Genomic DNA, 22971 nt, shown 5'->3' on the forward strand with positions numbered 1-22971 from the left:
CAGTTGTGCACACTGCACTTTTGCAACTTAGATCAAACATACAGTCTGCTCATGTACATGTAACACTGCTCAGGTGTACCACACTACCTGGGAGTTTTACATTTCTGAATCACTTACCAAATAGAATTCATGTGATCCACTTATCATAATTATTTCCTTTAACTTATAATATGAAGGGTATAACTAGTATGAGATACTTTGTAAGGTACCTACATACTTGCCAACCAACTAGTCATCTCACATGGCTGTGCAACAGTGTGATCAGCTTCTCACAAAAGATTCACATATATGTACATCTACTTCCACTACTGTGTAAGGGATTCAACGTGTTGTGGTATATAAGCCATGTCATGATCTATGAATGGTTTTCTATGATGACTTGGTTAGCTAAAATAGAAGATTTTGTGTGCACCATTGGGACAAATATAGATGATGTTTGTATCCCTGTGTGCTCTAATGTCTTTGTTACTGAAATTACAATGAGATTACTAGTTGAGTAAGATCTGATGTTCATGATCTTTAATTGGGAAACCATAAAATAAAACCTTTGTCTACAATGTGACATAGCGTCCCACTCTTTCCTGGGTTGGTTGTGCTTCATACTGTATGAAATGAAAATATCAACAATTAATTACACTGTCTGACCACTATTGTGGACACCTACTTGCCCTGTTAGAAGACAAATGCAAACCACTTGGACTAGATATTTGTTGGCTTGGAGGGGGGACAGGAAAGCAGAAGTTTTCAAATCAGTCAAGTCAATAGGGGATTTGTTTATCAAATTCATTGATGTTCTGACAATGTCATCACAAGATTGAAAATTTTTTGTAAGTTCTAAGAACTGTGAATTTTATATGGGTCATTTGCTGCATGTGTAATTACTGGATAGTTAGTGTATATGTGTGTGTGCACTTACAATTAATAACTTCCTAGAGCTGAATAATAAAGCCATTTTTGGTTGCTAGGTGTGAATCTTTTGAGGTTACCCACTAATGTTTATAGTGTACATGAACACGCACACACACACACACACACAAACTGTAGCAACACTTCCAAGCATGTATGTCCTTCTGATTTGTAGCTAGATGCTTGAATAAGCATCTAAAATTTTGAAGGAAAGCTAACAAAAGACATTGATGGTCACTAACTTATTATGTAACCAAACATATTATACTAGAAAGATCATCTCTTTACTACATGTCAGTGCTAAAAGCCATTGTATTGGTATTACTAGATTGTACCTATTTAGTTAATCTAATACACAACTAGGTGGTTAGTCAATATGCAGTGGCTATGTTCAGAAGGTTGCAAAGTTACAAAGCCATATAACAGATGCAATCATGTCAAAGCATCATAAAAAATAAACACATGCACCACACACATCTTCCTTCCTTCTTTGCTACCCCTCTCTGGGTCACGCAGGGAAGGGACAGACAGCAGCAGTAAAAGTGGACAGTCATGCCACCAGGTTTACTGACAATGGTCATGGCGCAGCCACACGGAAACCAGAGAACCTATTGAACTCCAGCAGCAGTGTGTCCCTACATGGTATTATGACAATATCCACCAAACTGTTCCTGTCCTAAGTGCAGACTTCAGTTTCCCTTGGGAGGCTTGCAAAACCTCCACAGGGGCATCAGGTTGGTGTGTACCAAGTGATACCATCAGGCAGCATCCTGGACTTGGCACACAGCAACCCAACCTTGTGATCACACCATCAGCTTAGCCGGCTAAAAGCTGTTTCCCATGGGTCACCTTGTGGAAGTGCTGACTGACATGGTGTTAAAAAACACCGACCACACACACACACACACACACACACACACACACACACACACACACACACACACACACACACACACACACACACACACACACACACACACACACACACACACACACACAATATTCATTATTCCATTACAAGAGGTAAGTAACAAAAACATCAAAAATAATATTAATTCTAAAAAGTGGCTAAGTTACATGTACCTACATGACAAACACAACCATGAAACATGTTGAAACCTGGTCACTGCAGAGCTGATAAATTGAGACAAGTGGTTTACTTTATAAATTAGGCTAATTCAGTTTATCCAATGACTATATACTGTACTAGTAGAAAGTTAAGAAACAACATTAGTCTATATACAACCATGCACACTTGTAATGGATGAAATAGCACTAATTAACAACTGTCAAGACTTTACAAACGATGTTATCGCATATTACTTGAATTCTAGAGGATAAATGTGATCAGACTTGCAAAAAGGTACTTCCTCAAGTTGCACAGAAAAAAATTAAGTCACAAATATAAAGCAATGATTCCTACCGTTATCCTTCTGTCACTCTGCTCTCTGCGCTTGTGTTTCTGGACCTCTGTAAATGAAACACTTTGCATGACCTTGACCAGACAACAGCTTTCATTTCAAACTAGTTATCTATTAAAAGTGCCCAAATTTCAATTGTACTCTACCAATACAATAAATATCTATGTATGGTATGCACTCATGGAAAAAATTTGGAGGGCACATGTACAGTTGCAGCTTTAGCCAATGGCAAACAAACCATGATCAATTGAATGCTTCAGACCACTGCATCTTCGGATTGCCAGCACAGTTACAGTGTGCAAACTATCGTTTTGAAAATTGGATAGCAAATTATAATCACCTATATATCTTCAGGTGAGTTCTAACTGAATAACATAATTATTCTGTAACCTGTATTATTGTATACATGAATGAGTGAATTGTACTGTGCTATGAATGATGGTTCGCATAATCGCATTGCTACTAGATTTTGAATCATAGAGTAGTGCACTCTCATATCAGATGAGTGTATGGAACATAACACAGACCAGAAACTAGCGCACTAAAATAGTTAAATATACAAAAAGTTGATGACAGATGGCAATCTTATTCTATTTACAGTGGAACTCCTTACAAAAACAACAGTGGACATCCTGTGGTCTCTTTGGCATTAGTAAATACTTTGAGCAATAAAGTATCTACTGTCACAATAGAGGGGTCCACTGTAGTCAGTTATGTGCTTAAGCCATAATATCAAATGATGAAATCATTAGACCTTGCATTGGTGAAATCTCTTCATGGTCAATTAGAATCCATCTGTTGTCTGAACACTCATCTCTTCCTCAATTGATGCAATACTTTAACAAATCTTACAGTAAACCCAATTCCATGATGTGTTGCATTTCCAAGAAAAATTATCATATTGTTGTACAATCTTTCTTAAGAAACCTTTTTTTGTTGTTGTTAGCTACCTGAAAACTGTAGTGTGTACAACATAGCCATCAGTTGACCATATCTTAACACTTTGTCAAATGATCCATTAACAAGCCATGTACCACCACCCAACTGGTCATTTAACAAAGACTTATCTCAAGGCAACCGGAATAGACATTTTGACATTTACATCCATTGTGTACTTGATCTATAAACTGTGTGTGAAAACTGGTCCGATCCCATATTTGTAAGTTTGCCAGTTTTAAGCATTCAGAGTTTTGTATGTAGCTCATCAATCATTGAGGCTACATAATTTTCACACATTTTATGCACACCAATTCCTTACCATCCAAAACATTCACTGTACAAGCAACCCACTTTTTCCCTTTTTAAATGGTTTTTTTCTCATGAGGTTAATTGTATCAGAGGAGCTCTAATAGTGGTGGTGGGTGGGGGGGGAAAATCCCAGAGGAGTGCAAAGAGGTGAACTAGGCTGGCTTATGAACTATTCAGGGCTAAAAACTGGCTACAACAAAACAGCACAGGTCTTTATCCAACACCACAGATTTACACAGCAATTCCCAGATTGTCCAGAGTCCATCAAGACATCTAATCAACTGTAGAATTCACCACTTGGCTCTGAAGAGCAGTCAGCAAAAGCAGACCATTTAATTCTGGCTCGACAGTGAAATATAATACTGTGATACATGTATAGTAACAGTAGCTTTGTGTTTGTGGTGAATAGCCTGCCCTCATGGGTGATAAGACCAGACCTAGTCAATTATGTGATCACTTGACCATCTGGTTATTTACAATTGTTCATTCATTACTGCAGTGATTTGTACAGTATGGATAACATCATAACAATTTCATAACATGATTGATGCATGCTGAGATTAAGTTATAACATTGCATTAATACAGTTCTCTCAATAGGTTATGGAAAATAGTTAATTGTTACCATCATAATAACAAAACTGATTGACAAAAAAATTCCTTGCACTATATCTACTAGAATATAGTATTTCATCTGTTATAACAGACAAGCACAATAACTAACCTCCTCCTAAAATAAACTACAGGTACTAAAGAAACTGTAGACAAAAAATTAAATTTAAAATCATCTAACATAGTATCATTATAGAAGTCACTCATTGACAAGTATAGAACACCTAGCCAATGAACCTCAGAGTAGAAATTAGGTGATGTCATTTCTACATAATGGAAACATTCAGCGGCTGTCACTATAGCCGTTCTCAGAATGTCAGATATCTTTTAGCTCATTCTGTGTTATGTACATATGTTTTATATGCACCATAGTGTACTTAGTAATATATGTATGTACATGCACATCACACACACACACACACACACATACACGCGCGCGCACACGCACACACACACACACACACATACACGCGCACGCACACGCACACACACACACACCACACACCTTTCTAGACTTCTTGACTGCCTGTCCCACATTCTTCTTCAGTCTGGTCCCGGGAGCGGGGGAGTAAATGTAATGAATACGTATTTGTAGATTTTGTGTACATACGCATGTTTGAATCTAATTACTTTGTGCGGCCATGCATAAATAGATTAAGGATTGTCGTACACATTTCAATTATATATCAGAGCCAGGAAGAAAACTGGATGTATTTTCTAAATCTAATCCAAAACAGCCAAGCTGTAAAAAAAGGTGCGGCCCTGAGAAAGGCTATGGTGAAAAAAGATGTGAAATCCAAGGTGGCGGCCAAGAAATGGCTGTGATGGTAGGTTAATGGTAAAAATTTTAATAACGACAATTCAGGTGAATTTTGTGCCAAGACCATATGGCACCAAATTCACTGAATTGTTGTTATTAAAATTTTTACCATTAACCTACCATCACAGCCATTTCTTGGCCGCCACCTTGGATTTCACATCTTTTTTCACCATAGCCTTTCTCAGGGCTGCACCTTTTTTTACAGCTTGGCTGTTTTGGATTAGATTTCACTTCTTTTTGTATTTATATACCCCGAAGCCGGTCTATGGCCGGCTTTAGGGCTTTTTAACCTGTCATTTTTTTCTTTACTACAGGAAGAAGAAAAGATGAAGCAGGGTGAATTCTTTGTAGCTGACCTCTCTGCAAGGTGATCCTTTTAGCTGATCCTTCTAGCTGATCTCTCTACCGGATGACTTGTTTGTAGCTGAACTCTCTACAGGGTGATTTATTTGTAGCTGAACTCTCTACAAGGTAACTTCTTCTAGCTGATCTTTCCACAGGGTGATTTGTTTGTAGCTGAATTCGCTACAGAGCGATTTGTTTGCAGCTAAACTGCTGAACTCTCTACAATGTAACTTCTTCTAGCTGAATTCTCTACGGGTGACTTGTTTCTAGCTGATCTCTCTACAGGGTGACTTGTTTCTAGCTGAACACTCTACAGGGTGATTTGTTTGTAGCTGAATTCTCTACAGGGCGATTTGTTTGCAGCTAAACTGCTGAACTCTCTACAATGTAACTTCTTCTAACTGAACTCTCTATGGGTGGCTTGTTTCTAACTGACCTCTCTACAGGGTGACTTGTTTGTAGTTGAACTCTCTACAGGGTGATTTGTTTGTAGCTGAACTCTCTACAAGGTAACTTATTCTAGCTGATCTTTCTACAGGGTAATTTGTTTGTAGCTGAATTCTCTACAGGGCGATTTATTTGCAGCTGAACTTTCTACATGGTAGTTTCTTTGTAGCTGAACTCTCTACAATGTAACTTCTTCTAGCTGAACTCTCTACAGGATGACTTGTTTCTAGCTGATCTCTCTACATGGTGACTTGTTTGTAACTGAACTCTCTACAGGGTGATTTGTTTGTAGCTGAACTCTCTACAAGGTAATTTCTTCTAGCTGATCTTTCTACAGGGTGATTTGTTTGTAGTTGAATTCTCTACAGGGTGATTTGTTTGTAGCTGAACTCTCTACAAGGTAACTTCTTCTAGCTGATCTTTCTCCAGGGTAATTTGTTTGTAGCTGAATTCTCTACAAGGCGATTTATTTGCAGCTGAACTCTCTACATGGTAGTTTCTTTGTAGCTGAACTCTTTACAATGTAACTTCTTCTAGCTGAACTCTCTACAGGATGACTTGTTTCTAGCTGATCTCTTTACAGGGTGATTCGTTTGTACCTGAACTCTCTACAAGGTAACTTCTTCTAGCTAATCTTTCTACAGGGTAATTTGTTTGTAGCTGAATTCTCTACAGGGCGATTTATTTGAAGCTGAACTCTCTACATGGTAGTTTCTTTGTAGCTGAACTCTTTACAATGTAACTTCTTCTAGCTGAACTCTCTACAGGATGACTTGTTTCTAGCTGATCTCTCTACAGGGTGATTTGTTTGTAGCTGAACTCTTTACAAGGTAACTTCTTCTAGCTGATCTTTCTACAGGGTAATTTGTTTGTAGCTGAATTCTCTACAGGGTGATTTATTTGAGCTGAACTCTCTACATGATGGCTTCTTTGTAGCTGAACTCTCTATTAGGTACCTTCTTCTAGCTGATCTGACTACAGGGTGACTTGTTTGTAGCTGAATTCCCTACAGAATAACTTAAAATGTAATATAACTGAGTAAATTATAAATGTAGCTGAATGCTTTATTAGGGTGACTGTTCTATTAGAGTATCTCGATCTCGCATTGCTGCACGTAGTTGCCTTTCGAATCATAACTCAGTGATTTGTAATCCGATTCTTCTGTACTATTGCAAGGACTTTCTATGATGATTATGCCAGCTACATACTCATTTTGAGCTCGTTGCTCTAAGCGGTTTGCCTGATAGATACGAAAACTAATAGTATTTGAATTCATAAAAATCGATCGCGTAATTTTGACACAGGTTGGGTTTCGTGTCATATCTCCATGGTCTTTATCCCGATTCCTTTCAAACCACAAAAAGGCACTCCTACGATGGTTGCTCCATCTACATATCAATTTTCAACTGATTCCTCCAAGGGGTTTACCCTGTAGGCGTGACAGACCTTCGACCTTATTTTACGCAAATAATCGGTCATAACTCCGTGAATGTTCATCGGATTCCTACCAAAGTTGGTACGGAGATCCGTCTTAATGAGCCCTTTAAGTGTGCCAAATTTCAGCTCAATCCGAGCACGCATTCATGATTTATGGCGAATTTTGCGAAGTGTGCGAAATGAAGATGAAGAAAAAAAACGAAGAAATTAAAACGAAATTTTGTTCGCTCGTATCTCGGAAATGGCTGGAGCGATTTTCTTCAAATTTGGTATGTAGACTCCCCTAACTGGGCGGCACGTCTCCAGCAAATTTGGTTCCAATTGGATAAGGGATCACAGAGCTACATAGGTGTGAAAATTGCGTTTTCTTTCTTCCTGTTAATATACTCACGGTGTGGCGCGCCGACTTCTTGGGCCGCACGACACACTATCGTGTGTCTTGATACTTAGAAAAAGTAAAATGTTGACCATAAATATTTCATATTGAACTGGAAACAAGTGTTAAATTAATAACCATGTGTGAGATTCAAAATTATTTTTTTCAATTTATTTTGTATAACTGCGTTCTGTTGGCAACACTTGAAATTATAAAAGTCAAACAAAATATTAGGTGGCCGGATTTTTGAATAGAGACATGAGACTAATTACCTGCCATACATTTCCTATCTGAAAGAACTATTTGTATGGGATCATAATTTATCAAAGGACATTAAGGTAAACATTTCAGTTAGTAATGTTATGAGGAATCTGATGTGTGTGAAGAAATCCTTATTGTAGTTAAATTTAAGACCAGTCCTTGTAAATCCAATAACATAACATAATGTTATGTGATCGGATTTGCAAAAAGAGTCTTCAAACATATCAACTTTGAAGACCATAATTTTATTTCAAAGCAAGCAAACATACCAATCTCATTACGTTATTCAAGTAAAGGTTTGGTGATGAAGGCAGGTTCATAAAAAATACAATATTGGTGGCAGGAATCAGCATGAGCAATACCAATTAGTGCCTTGTCTCAAGTAGCAATTGTGTGATCAATTCCAGTGTACACGTGCTATAATGGTATTATACAGTATGGTGATACTGTATAGTAGGGATGACTAAAATTTGCAAAATTATCATGATCTCCCCACAACCAGCCTCTTCTTTTCTTCAAGATGGATTGGCAGTATCAGTTAGGTATAAATCAAGCCCAAGCATACCCTCAGGGCAATCCTTAAAATATGATATATTTTCTGGTAACTGACTTAGTCATGCCTTCAGCCAAACATAACTCGACTATATATGTGACCGGATTTGCGAAAAGGTACCTTTTTCACACGTAAAATTTGACCAATTTTTTGAACTTTGAAACCTCATAACTTTTTTATCATCGCATATAATTGCTTAAATTTTTCCATGAGTGCAGATAAAGTATCTGGCTGCATTTTGAAACTAAAAGCAAGTTAATCAGTGTAAGGAGTCAAGTGTTACATCATTTTGTTTGCTGGCATGTAAAATGTGTGGAAAAGGTACCTTTTCGCAAATCCGGTCACATATGGTAACGCTACAGGCTGAATTTCTTCACTGTTCACTTAGGCCTGAGACAAGTATTTTTGCCTACCACAATAGCTATCAATCACGCATCATGGATTTGTGTGTCCAATTTCCACCATACCACGTACACTGAAGATGTTGATACTTAAGGCATGCGTTTACTCATGCAATTAATTTTATGATAATATTATATCTGTTGCCATTCTTTCATTGACGTAATGTGTGCATTGGTTTACCAGTCATTAATACTACAATAATATTATAATGTTGAAAACAATTTTTTTCTTGGAAAAAAGCACAAAACAAGGGAAGTTTTCTACATTCATACTAACGGACATTTAATTCCTATGACTATAATAATTATGGGCATGCTGTATGACTGAAGATGTGCACTAGTATAGCTGTAGGTGTAGACACACCCCCTTGTCAGGCTTTTAATTTCTATGTTAAAAGACAATACAAAAGACAATGACAAAATAAAAACAGTCAAACAGTGGGATGCACAACTTAATTATATTCAATTGAAACACATAGATTACAATTTCCACATAAAGACAACTGCAGTAATGATACACTTCATCCCTTGAATGTTATAAAGTGTATTAGGGACTGGACTAATGGGAGGCACTAAGTGTACAATATACTAAGCCATAAAATAACTTTATTAAATGTCACATCTTATGATAATGTTATTTCACGTAGATGTAAACACCAATAGCCTATAGATACAACATCGTCACACACAATAAGTTTAAGTGTGTCAACATTGTAAAGATTACAGACTCAATACTGGTCTAGGATTATTAGACCATAATACGTGATCTCTAAGGTAGACAATGACGTTGCTATCAACTTTGAGCTGATGCAATTGCAGATTTCAGGGTAATAAACAGCTTCAAGAGATTTTAATATAAATCATTGGGTGGGGAAAGCAACTATGTACAAGCAAATGGGGCCATGAGTTAAAACACTGAAACTTTGTTGAGTGCAGAAAAATCCCATACCACATAATAACTTGCAATTGATTCTCATGATATAGTGAAATACCTAAGGAGTCACACAGCCCCAATTTATGAATATCAAACTTTTTGTAAATGAAACCAAGCTCCTCTACTTCAATATCATTTAAGCCATAGACCTTGTTTTAAACTTGTGGTTACTCTTTTTCTCCATTAAAAAAGAAGTCAACAATTATACATAGAGTCCCAGCAAGTGCGTTGCTGGGTTTGACATGTGGTTTCCACAGTTGTCATACCCTTCTTGTCTTTTCCACAATGGAACACTAGCAATAGTAATTAATGTTGTGAACACAAATGAGAAGCTATAAAGATAATGAATAACCTGTTAATTGACTTGAAAACCATTCTACGCTGTACACCATATACATTGGATGTCATCTCAATAGAACAACAATTAAGGAGAGCCATTGTTAACTTCACAACTTTTTGACTATATATACTTTCATCTTGTCACTGATGTATCACTTGGTCATGCAAGGTGTTGGTCAAGATGAATAGCAGGTACCAAACAAATGTAAAAATGGCATGCTGAGAGAATGTGATAAAATACTGTTACAGTACATATTATAAACACTTGTGATGCCAGTGTGTAAATTCTGAGCAACTTTTGTCTGATTGTTTTATTTACAATACCCAGACTTTTATGTCATACATACACTATTCTTCATCTTGTAAGATACCTACAGGTCATGCAAGATGTTAGTATACGCACCCCATAGGTGTGAATACAACCTTATTTATTTATGCCAGATGCATTATCACTGATGGCTGTGATATGCATAGATAGTTAACCATTACAAAAGTATAACTGCATTTATATCATTTTACATGTAAATCACAACAATAGGTGTGGTAAAGTAGTTTACAGTAGCTAAATGTCTGAGTGAGTCTGAATAGGTTGTGTACTTAATATTTCATAATGTCTGTTATTACAATATGGGTAAATATTTCACAGTTTTCTCATCCTGGCTACACTGACAACAAACCCTACTGGGCACATGTCATTAAGGAAATGTGCAGTACTTACAAAACCATGAAACAATAAACCATAACAGCTTGGCTTTACATATCAAGTTTATATACGTGACCACATGTGACTGTTGCTTCATCAAATTTAAAAAGGCAGTGATACACAAAATGACCAAACTAACTACATGATTAGAAACAGACATGTTATCACGACAATAGTTTGGCAACCATAGCCCATCATGTAAAGTTTCAACACTCATTACATATGACTGGATCAATCGGTTAAAGGAAGAACAGACTGAAACAATCTGAATGAAGTGTCCATTCTATGCAATGGAGGCACAACATCCACCTACAGTCACATCATATTGATTATTACATTATGATAATGACATGATAACATAGCTACGTGACAGGACATGCTCTTGTTGTAGTTAAACTTATTTGGCTTACAATTAAAACATAATTATGCTAATATGGACTAGACAGACACATTCCTTTAATGAAAATAAGTAAAACGTGGCTTCTGAGCTGGTATAGCTATACCCATAATGATTTCTTCATATCCCCTATGAATAAATGTATAGCAACAATACACTTATTTTTTGTCTAGCAACACAAACAGAAATGTTCATAGGAATAGAGGTAGCTGATGCTGTATTACATATTAACTGTTTCTCATTCTTTAAGGTGTTCATTTTTAAACCAATAACACTCAATGAGAATTACAATATCATTGCATTTACAGATTCAGCTAATACTGGGTAATGGTATCACATGATACTACTGTATGGGAGGACAATGCCATACATCACATGTATTGCCATTAAAGACACAAAATTGGAGGGGAAGTGAGTATCAACGAAGTTTTTGAAATAAGATGGAAGCTGGAGCTTAACACTATAGTATGTTTTTAGCATAAAGATAATCAGTGAGCATTGTGGCCAGTATCGACATGATAAATGATTTACCTCAAGTATTAATTAAGAAAGGAGTTTCATTCGGTTCTTATAAATTTATGATGCAATCCTCACTACACCCATTCCTGTGGACATAAACATATGACAGTCAATAACAAATCACCAGTCACACCCAGCGGGTGTCATTGGTGTGTCGCTTTGTTACACAAATACCCGAATATGAAAGTAAAATCTCTACAAGTGATCTGGAAAATCTAACCAAATTATGCACTCACACATGTACTATGTAGAATTACATAATAATAGACAGCACTTCATTTTCTTACTACAAGACAATGTATCTTCCTATGAGACTATATCCTGTACATGTGCATTGGATTAGGACATCAGTCAGTGTACAGTGATTCAATGGAATTAATTATCAAATAATAAGTTCTAATACAATATTAACAGTATAATTGTACACATAACCTCAATGCAACTTCACTTGAGGGTTCAAAGTGTTAAACATGATGTGGCTGGGATATACACACAATACATGTACATTCAGATGCCAGATCCCATAGTAATGTGTTAGTTACGTCAGTTGACACAAACATATCCCAGCAGTACAAATCATATCTACACATCTTATTTGGTGAATAGAAAATGAATTAGTCTACTGACATCATAATTATTAGACTAACATACAGTGGTAGTGTGTTCCCCAGACTATTTAGGTAGGTCTACAGGTTTGGATGGTACTTTTTACAGCATTCATGGAATTACTCAGTGGTAAATTCACAACCACACAGGAAGTAGAGTCAGTAATTCTCTATGAATACCAGAGTATTGAAAATAGTCCCTGATTGAGAAGCCCTTACATGGTCAATGGCGCCAGCTCATGACTGAAACAGTTGAAATACACTGACCAACTCCTTTAGTCATCTTGAGGGGATAGTAATTGACAAAATACACCAGCTTATGACATACCATCACAAGCAAACATTTTACTGAATCCATAAATTATCAAATGCCTTATAAGGATAAATTAAAGTAGTGAAAAGTTCACACAGTACACTTCCTCAAGATTAGCCTGAGGGATTTAAAATGCACCAAAAATAAACTGTACAATCAACAAGTTTGTAGCAGACGATCTTTGTCTGCTACAAGCCACAAACTCACAAAGCGCCCTTCATCATCTTTTCATTATCAACACTCATTATGCACACAGCAATACTCTTTGATATACTTATGATGAACATTAATACAGCTTATATAAGCAAATGCACTTTTGCAAGTACTTAAATACCATGATTAAATGCTGCACCTTTAATAGTAGCTGTAGTTGAGCGGTGTCACAATTGAGTTAAAATTGTCTGACTCAATTTAAACATTGTTTTCGAGGGTAGAGTAGTGGGCAAAATTGAATAGCTGCTACATTATTTCTAAAGTAATAAACTCCACAGCATTTAATCAATCAAATACAGTATTATAACTTATGATGTCATAATTATCAGTACAGTAATTGAGCTACTTCACAACCTACCTGTTAGCTAAACACCAACTGTATAATCCATCCCTTGTGTGTGAGTTAGGTAGAACAGCAATGTTGTGACCACTGTCAGCCTCCCAGCTCTTTAATACACCATCTGTAGCTAATCCAAGTCATCCACATATAAAATCATCATATCCAGACAACCATCTGATAATATTATAATAATAATAATGTTCAGTTTAGTTTGTAAATTATTGATGTTGTCTAAGTATAGTCACCATGGAAAACATTGCTAATGGTCATGATGGCTACGACAGATAGGCAGTGGCTACGACAGATAGGCAGTGGTCGATGAAATCCACTAACCACGTTGTATGGGGGATATATGTTCCATCAACCACAATGTTTAAACACTTAGTCATTAAACCACAAGCCTTTAATGTAGTGAAACTGATGAAACACAACCATATTAGGTAATTACAAAGACTCCATAATGTCAACAAGTGTAACTGAGTGTACACAACTGATTGGTGTAAGAATTCAGTTACACTATTTTTTGTGTAATGCTTTCCAGTAAATTGAAACTTTGAAATGTGAATAAGTATGATAATCAAGACATATATATTATTATGTTACATCATTATTATGTTACATCAGTGGGAAACAATGCTATATTAGTCATTATTGCAGCTAAATAGTACAAAAAATAGCTCCTAGCAACTACCACGGTTGTTGCCAGATTACAATTACAGAACCAACACTTACTGAAAACAATAAGTATGTATTGTACAGGTGATTGATTACATCACAACTCAATAACACAGTGTAGGAGTGTCTCACAGCTACATACAGTACATGGACCACAATACAAAGTTCAATTGAACTCATTTACCACCATGAATATAATGTGGTCATACGCATTAAGATATAGACTGGACCAAAATGCTGCTGATCAATATTTTAATCAACTATTTTGGTGTCTTTAGAATGAGGAATTTACTGAATCTAACCCTCCAGACTCGATAAGCTCCTGCATATACAGCTGTCTTAACTTACAGGGTCCATAGATTAGCTGGTCATGAAGTCACTTAATTTGTATTAATCAACAACAATATTGGTGACAAATGCCAAGTGTGTGATATACAGCATACACGGCACACATACTAGCAACTAGCTATTGTGTGCACCATTTTGTTTCTGGAAAGTGGATACATGTATATACATGTCACAGTATCCACTTTCCAGAAACAAAATGGTAATGTCTGTCAGGTACTAATATTGCAACAGTTATGGATAATGGATTTAAGTGAAATAATAGCTGTGGTAAAGAGTTTAGAGGTTTATTATTATCAGATCAACCTCACAAAATGTCAATGCCACAATGAAGCTGCTCAGCTGCATTTGTCATGTAGCCTTAGGAAAATGTAAACTTGCTAACAAGACATCGCATTAACAATATGGAAAGAAGAAATATTCAACTCCAACCATGTCTTGATCTACAAGTCACCTATGCAGACACTAGCTGGCTGATTGCACACTCGGACAATGGCCACACTTGGACAGGCCTTGTATTATGAACAGGAATATTCACAGGCATGTCTGACATGAGATCACAATACTGTTTGTACGAGTGACTGCTTAGTTGTAGTTGCACAATGCTAGTTGCTAGGTTTTGGATTTAGTCAATTTATATAAGGTACTTGACCGTATTTCATTTCCAAACAATGACATCACTTTTTAAAATCCACTGAGATGGTAAGCATAATTTGCACATAGCTATGGGGTATGCATTAGAGATGATCATCTTTATTAGCTTAATTAGCTGGTCACAGGATTTATCAGTTTAGCTATGTACACAAACACCGTAGCCTACAAGAGGCCTTAGATAGCCACGCCCCATGCATGCACAACAGTACACTGGTTGGCCCATGGATAGGACTTTTATCACCGTAATTTTATTCCAGTTTATATGGATGTATCGATTAAAAAGCTACCTTCGTATCCGGTGATGATTCTCGTCTAAGCGCGTTATATAGAAGTGCCATGATTATGATTCTATGTGTCCATTAGCATCTTAACTTTGGCCCAGCTCACCACCATGGCCCTTACTATCTCAATGGAACACTAAATGAACTTGATACATCACACAGCGACCTTAGCATTCTTTTTGACAGCCAACTAAAATTTCATGACCACACTGCTCAAGTCACCACCAAAGCTAACCGAGTATTTGGATTGATTAAAAAATAATTTTATTATCTTGACCCTATCATGCTAACACAATTGTTCAGTACATTAGTTCGACCCATCTTAGAATATAACAATGTTATTTGGGGATCTCATTACGCTCTTGATCAGAGAAAGATAGAGAAGGTGCAACAAAGAGCTACCTGTCTTCTCCCACAACTACAGGATAAATCCTATTCTGAGAAGTTGACATTATTATCATTACCATCACTCCAATACAGACGTCTGAGAGGTGACCTAATTTTCCTTTATATAATTCTTAATAACTACTTCAACACAGATATTTTTTACTAATTTATATACTTTCTCAAATACTACCACCAGGGGGCATCAGTTCAAGTTGTTTAAGGAACGGTCAAGATTGTTGTGTAGACCAACTGAATTACTTTATTAATAGGATCATCAATGATTGGAATAGCTTACCTACTTACGTTGTAAATAGTACCCCGATTATACTATTAAATCGTTGTTGGACAGTTATTATTATATTATTATATTATATTATATTTATTACTGTGCAGCAATCAAAAGATTATAACGCACAGGTGTGATCATAAAAGTTACTTAAGTTATTACAAAACTCATTAGGGGTAGAGGAATTAATTACATCAGCAGGGAGTTGGTTCCATAATTTGATGGTTGATGGGGAAAAGGAAAATTTGTATGCATCAATTAGAGTCATCAGTTAATAGATTCAAGATTTATTTTCGGGTATACAGGCTATGCCTTTACCCGTATTTAATCATAATCATAATCATAATCATAATCATTAGACTCTACGTGTCCAGATTGTGAAAACACACTGTGATGTGGCGCCACCGGTATTGTGTTGTAAAACTAAAAGGCTGTGATTATATAGCGCATCAAGTAGTCGCCTAAATTTTGTGAATAATCTTATTAGGCGCGTATCACCACACTGTTTTAAACGCCTCCGTAGCTCGTTTCCCGGGTGTCTGCCTGGTGTTGATTTCCCCTTCGGTATACAATCAATGGACGAGTACACGGAGAACAAAGGTGGACATCACGATAGAATTTGATCCAAAGAATATAGCATTTGTACTTGGACCAGGAATCAGTCGACTGTGTTTGCCTGACTACACGAATACTGATTTTCGAGATAATAATACCAATTGATTATAAGGCTGTCTGCGAGGAGGGCATCATGATCAAGTATGCAATGGGGTTCGTGGATCCTCGCAAGTGCTCGAACAAGCATCGCCTGTTGCAGAACGCGTGCGAGCTGAACCCCATGTACGCCGCGCATGAGGTCACAGCTATATTGAGGCGCAATGGAGTGTACGACTCATGGCTGTCGTCCCTGCACAGTGGCGGATCTAGGATTTTTAAAAGGGGGTTTCTGAAAGTTGGTATAGCTGAATAGGACTTCTGATGACATTTCTCCGGAAAATGTTGAGCTCTGAGATCGAATTTTAGGCTATTTTTAGTTACCATTTACAATAAATCCAATGCTTTAAACTGTAAATACTATAGCTAACAATAGGGCAAATATGGTGACTGCAAGCTGTAGCTTTGATTGTTCTATTAGAGTAGTTACATGACTGCTCTATTAGAGTATCTCGATCGTTTTTAATGCAGTGGGAGTTGAAAAGTGAAGTGTTGCTGAGGATTTAATAGCTATAAATGGTGGTAGTTAAGTGTAACTGCATGCATGCTACTAAAATACAGTGGTATATAGTTGTTTGCTATAACAAATTGTCAGTACAATTTTTGATGTATTTAGACTGCCACTGAGCTAAATTTGAAAGGGGGTTTCCAGAAGCCCATCTAGATCCGCCACTGCTGCACAATAAAGTTAATAGTCTGAGTGGGCAGACAATGTATGTCAAACACTATGCTTTGCAGTTCTTATCAGCCATGAACCAGAATGATGTTTTGCTATCAACAACGTGCTATACAGAAGTGTTGGAGCACTACTGAGTGCTAGGCCTCAAGTCAGTTAGTTTGACTGAAAATGATATGACTCTGACTTCTAAAGTATTTGGAAATGGTGGCTGGCCTAATAGCTTATTACACATCTATCGGATGCTTTCACAGCCCAAAACTGTTGTGTTTGACTTTCTAGGTCGTGATGCTAACGATTTGATGTCTAATGAAGGAAAAGCCATGTTGAATGTTTTCCTGCAACGAAACCTCTTTTTTGTTGGATTCAGTAGCAATCATTTTGACAAGACAACTGAAAAATTTATTGAGTTAATATCACCACAGCTGTCCCAACCAGGATCAACGAGACCAGCATTTATTTCATCGGTTCAAAATGACCACAACCCCTTATTAGATAACTTTATGAAAGTCTGCTATAGTGACCGAATGTCACTTTCACTCTTTCACCAGATCCTGTATGCTTCTGGGACCAATACGGGTATGTCTGTATTGTAAAGTGTGTATTAGTGGCATCAGTTTGTAGTGGTCGTGATGTGTGCTTGCACACTTGTGTGTTATCCAATAGCAATAGGAGTAAGATGTTATGTATATGTGATAATGTTTCATTTGACTACAAGCCTCTACCAGGAAATATTTTTCAGTGCACATTATCACATACCAATGTTGTCACTTTACTGACTTGTACCCAGTTACACCATGACATGACTTTGAAGTTACCGAAGAGTTAAATTTCATTAATACAATATAAGGACCATACCTGTATTTTCTGTGACTAAAAGTATTTATTTCAATACCAAATGACGTAATAAGGTCATTTAATGCACTCAGCTTTGGGTTCTAGGAGTATGACTTGCTACACTTGGACAATGCTTTGGCCATACATGGTAACTCAAAACACCTATCATTAGAGCAGGCTTACATAACAAGATTATCTCATTAAAGAGGTAGCTATACTGACCAAGTAAAGTTTCATTGTACACACAAATAAACAATACAATTTTATACTCTAGTATACATGTATCTTACACGTGTCTGATGATGAATTAAAGTCATGATTGAGTGCTATTCCCAAACAATTCTTCTATTGTCATTCACTATAGCTTCCTTTGTAGACACATAACTATTCCTTTGTATTTGGGGAATTTGTACTGCTGTATAAGTGGGATGGAAGAGTTAAACTAATATAGTTTCAGTCAAAGATGAGATGGTATGTTTACAGTTGGCATGATATTAGCATGTGCTAAGGGAGTGGAGCAAATATCATGTACATGAAATGTACTATACTATGCACATTACATAAATTATGTTAGATGTCATCTTCTGTGAAATGATGAGATGTATTATGTTATGTTAGTATTAATTGTGCTCTTAGTTGTGGATAATTTAATAGCTTGATATTTGATATCTGTGATGTTTCTTGAGAAATCAAGAATCCTATCTGAAGCATTGCATTAGTTCTTATACTATGTGTGTAATAAATAAATATCTGGTAGAAAATTTGGGGACTCTGTATGTAATTCAAATTGTGTTTTGATGTCTAATCCTTTCAAGACTGCTTAATCATTATGGGAAAAAAAACCTATATACTATCTGCTATTATTCTATGACATTCTTACCACACTGTCACATTTAGTACAAAACATTATTATATTTAAGAGATGAGACAAAAATGTGTTGTTGGGTAAGTACTATCACCAACCTAAAAACCACTTCAATAGCTTTTGTTTACTTTGGTATTATGGTAAGCATATTTTGACAGGTGTGTTTTTATAATTATCAAGCCAACATTTTTAGTCAACAACCTATTTCAATATTTAATATACCATATGCAGGAAATTTTGACAGAAGGAAAAGTTGACAAATCCATACTTCATCATCTTTGACAAATTAAATTTTGACAAAAAGTGGCCAATCAGATCTATAAGTACTTACTTTCAAAGACACTTATGGACATTTAAAAAATGGCGAATTTAACTGATTTATCAAATTCATCAGTTTTTTTCCTTTATCTCAATTTCCTGTCATATTTATTTAATTTAATTACATACTATTAGATAAGCATCTCAACCTGCTATTCAAGAGTAGAATCGAAAGCACATGATTTCTTAACAAGTATGTACAATACAAACTGATTTTTTGAAGCATTGATTGCATCTATGATAGAAAAACAAAGCACTTAGTGGTTGGCTTTTGAAGGGAGTTATTTAGAAATACGGTACTTGATTTATAACTTTACCATAATTATTGTCAATGTTTGTATTCCTGTATGCATTCTGGCTAAAATAACAGCAATTTCAAATAACACAAAATAGTTACACTACAGTGATTTAAGCATATCTGGTCTAACAAATCAAGTACAATGTTTATTACACTTACCATATTTACTTGGTTAAATGCTACCTACACCTTCAATAGTAGCTGCACTTGGGTGGTGTCACAATCGATTTTGAAAATAAAGACTTCAACACTGTTTTCTAGCATAGAGTGGTGGTCAAGTTCGAATAGTCACCACGTGCATCAATTTTATGAATTAAGGTAATAAACGCCGCAGCATTAACCAAGTAAATACAATATGTATGTTGTACATTTTATGATAGAAATATCCCTTAAATTCTTAATAATAACTGAATAGGTGAAATATGATTAAGGAAATTGGAAGGTATTCTTGTATGAGCAGACGTACATCATAATTGCCTGCAATGTAATATGTATGTATTAACGTTATTGACATGTAGGGTATTGATATTAGTACTTGACTTGTACGATTACTACATATTAAATCCTCATTTACGATTACAGATTCACAACCTATACAGTGTTGGGTACAATGATCATCATGTGATAAGAGGTAGCCTTTCCTTGTGTTTGATTTCCTCATTTGGTGTTAAAAATAACTAAGAGCATACCACAGATAGTCCAGCACTGATGTATCATATTTTAGAACAAGGAAGAGAGTTATTGTATACAATAACTTCACAGTTTCCAATCCCATTATGTTCTATGGATAGATTGTTGTGTATGAACATAACTCAGCAGTTTCCCATAGCAACTCTGGATCTATACTGTCATCTCTAACTAATGGTGAAAGAGAAATAATGTGGTGAATGGTGATTCATAACAATTTTATTCTGCTGCTGCAAGTGAAAAGCACCACAAGCACCATACTACTGTATAGTAGAGATCACAAAGGTTTTCACTTTCCTGCCAAAAATAATAAAATATCACCCAATAAACCAGTCACGTTTTTTCTTCACAGCAGCTTAACAGTGTTAGTTTGGCATAACCAAAGGCAAAACATACCATCTTGGCTGCTTGCTTGCTTACTTGCTTATGGCTTCAGACATGTATATAGTAACCCAATAATGGATAATGGTACAAGCTTGATTACCTTGCTGTTTGTGCCAAATACGTGCCTTTTTGCCAATTACGTACTATTCAGGCATCATGGACTTACCTTCGTGAACCATTTCTTTCTTCAATGCCATGGAGGTTTAGGTAGAGTGTCAATGGCAGACTATTATATTATGCTTATACTTGTAGTGATTGGATTAATTACAGAGGTCCCTCTCATACTGTTTTTCATTTGTAACATTATCCATAATCTGGTGGCATTCTTTCCTTTGATGTAGTCACCAGTCTCAATTATGTTCCAGTAAACAAATATCAGCCCATATTTGGTGGTATTGAACTTGTATTGGTAAAACTCAACATGTCCCGTACATTCAATACTTATGATTGACATCATTTAATTGTTTTTCAAGATGGCAGGATATGCTAATCCTCAAATACAAACCAACAAGCTACACTTTAAGAGATTAGCAAGTTTGTTTGGTTAGCTAATTCTTGTGTACAAAGTATCAGCAGGAGCTTATAAGCGCCTTTAGCATTTATAAGCTCCTGGTATCAGTAATGGATTGGTACTGTCTTTATAAACACCAGTGTAGGATTCAATGGTGGATCCAGCAAAGGGCATTTGGGGCAAATGCCTCCTCCTCCTCCCACTTCCCTCTCTGCATGCCATTTCCATTTAGAATATTTAAATACTTTTAGTTTGAAAGCCAGACATTTCCTCCCTTAAAAACCAAACTCAAACTGTCACCCAGCACCTTTGTGCGTAGTAAGTGCCTCTAAAAATATTTTTTGTTTGGCAGGTGTTTAAGCCAGTAATAGCTTTTGTAACAACTTTTAAAGTCTTCACAATTTTCTGCAATGATCTAAATGGTAAAATGACATAGTTGCATAGCTTAGGAGTGCTTCAGTACCACAAGGCTTTGTGCTTCTGGTTTACTAAGTGATGGACTATTGATTTGGATGAAACAGGCTGGCACAGATGTTCCCCTTACATGAAAACTTTTTACTGAAATTCATGGCCATAAAGAAAGACATGGGATTTTTGGTATAAAAATTGTACATAAATACACTGTATTGCTTCACATTATGGCTACTCCTGCCGGTATAAATTCCTGGTCCTGTTTAGTGGCCAGAGACCCTTTCAGCAAATATAAACAATAAATACTAGTTTCTAAAGTGAAAGCAATTCCCACAAATGATGGGGTTAACAACACTAAAGCATATTTTGGCCTCGAATACTTGTTAACTTTGAGTCTGTGTTGTTTGCTGAGAAAAACATCGAGAAGAGTACAACTCAGACAGAGATCATATTAAATTGATCCCAAGAATATATGACCATGGCCATCCAACTTGTATATAAAATGCCTTGTATAATCTCTGTGTGGTCTTGTTTAGTGGCCACAGTATAAAGGTGCGTGAAAGAAAAATGCCCTGGCCATAATCTGAGACATAATGCTAGATAGCTATGGTGTTCTGGCAAGCCATGTTTCCTCAGTAAAGCTAGTGTGCACATAAACTAATTCCACTATTGTTATTAGCATGACTTCCTCTTCTACGAAATGGCATTTGATATTTCTGCTTGGCAAGTGATGTAGGTCATACAGAGTACACTACAGCAGTCTGTGATTACAACTCTTGTTGAAAACTTATAGTAATGCCAAGTGAATCCTCCCTTGCTAGTGGTCAGGGTTGACTGGTTAGAACAATTACAACACTACCTTACATATACATGATAGTGGTACTATTAATTACCATTAAGATACATTTAGTATATAGGTTTGGTCTTTAGTGTTCATTGTGTAAAAATTGTAATTACATCATAAACCACATCAACTTATCACTGAATGTGTTTATATATCACACATACATAATACATGTATACATTAACATAAGCTGTCCAAGAGACCATAATGTTTAGTTTCATTATTGAAGTATTGTGATAACACTGGAGCACATTTGGAAGCTGTAACAATAATAATTTCCTTTAACCAATTTCCTTAGCTAGAGTGCTATAATTTCTTGTAAGATAATAGAAGCTTTAGTGCATTATTCAATATCGCAAGACACCTTCATCCATTTTAGTCCTTCTAGCATATCAGAAATTTATTTAGAAGTATTGTAATTTGATTGTGTACTAACTACCGGCCATAATGTGTCTGTGGACAGGAACAAACTATGCAGTCTACTGGTAGCTAACATGAGCAAGTTTCATTAGAAAAGTTATATCATGCATAACAAACTATGTAAACACTATATTCTGACTCTGAAGCTCTTCATGATTATACTGGAATGGCATGATATAGTGTGTCTTAATT

General features: G+C 36.2%; 1 protein-coding gene across 1 annotated transcript in view; it reads left to right on the plus strand.

Moving 5' to 3' along the window:
- The first annotated feature begins 17723 nt into the window (after nt 1-17723).
- The window catches only part of LOC136236850 (uncharacterized), a 56947-nt gene continuing 51699 nt past the window's right edge, over nt 17724-22971 (plus strand). Inside the window, exon 1 of the mRNA XM_066027088.1 lies at nt 17724-17783. Coding sequence (XP_065883160.1) covers nt 17732-17783 — 52 coding nt within the window. The 5' untranslated portion in view covers nt 17724-17731. The remainder of the gene's footprint in view (nt 17784-22971) is intronic.

The sequence above is a fragment of the Dysidea avara genome, chromosome 1 (assembly GCF_963678975.1).
Source record: "Dysidea avara chromosome 1, odDysAvar1.4, whole genome shotgun sequence".
NCBI lineage: Eukaryota > Metazoa > Porifera > Demospongiae > Dictyoceratida > Dysideidae > Dysidea > Dysidea avara.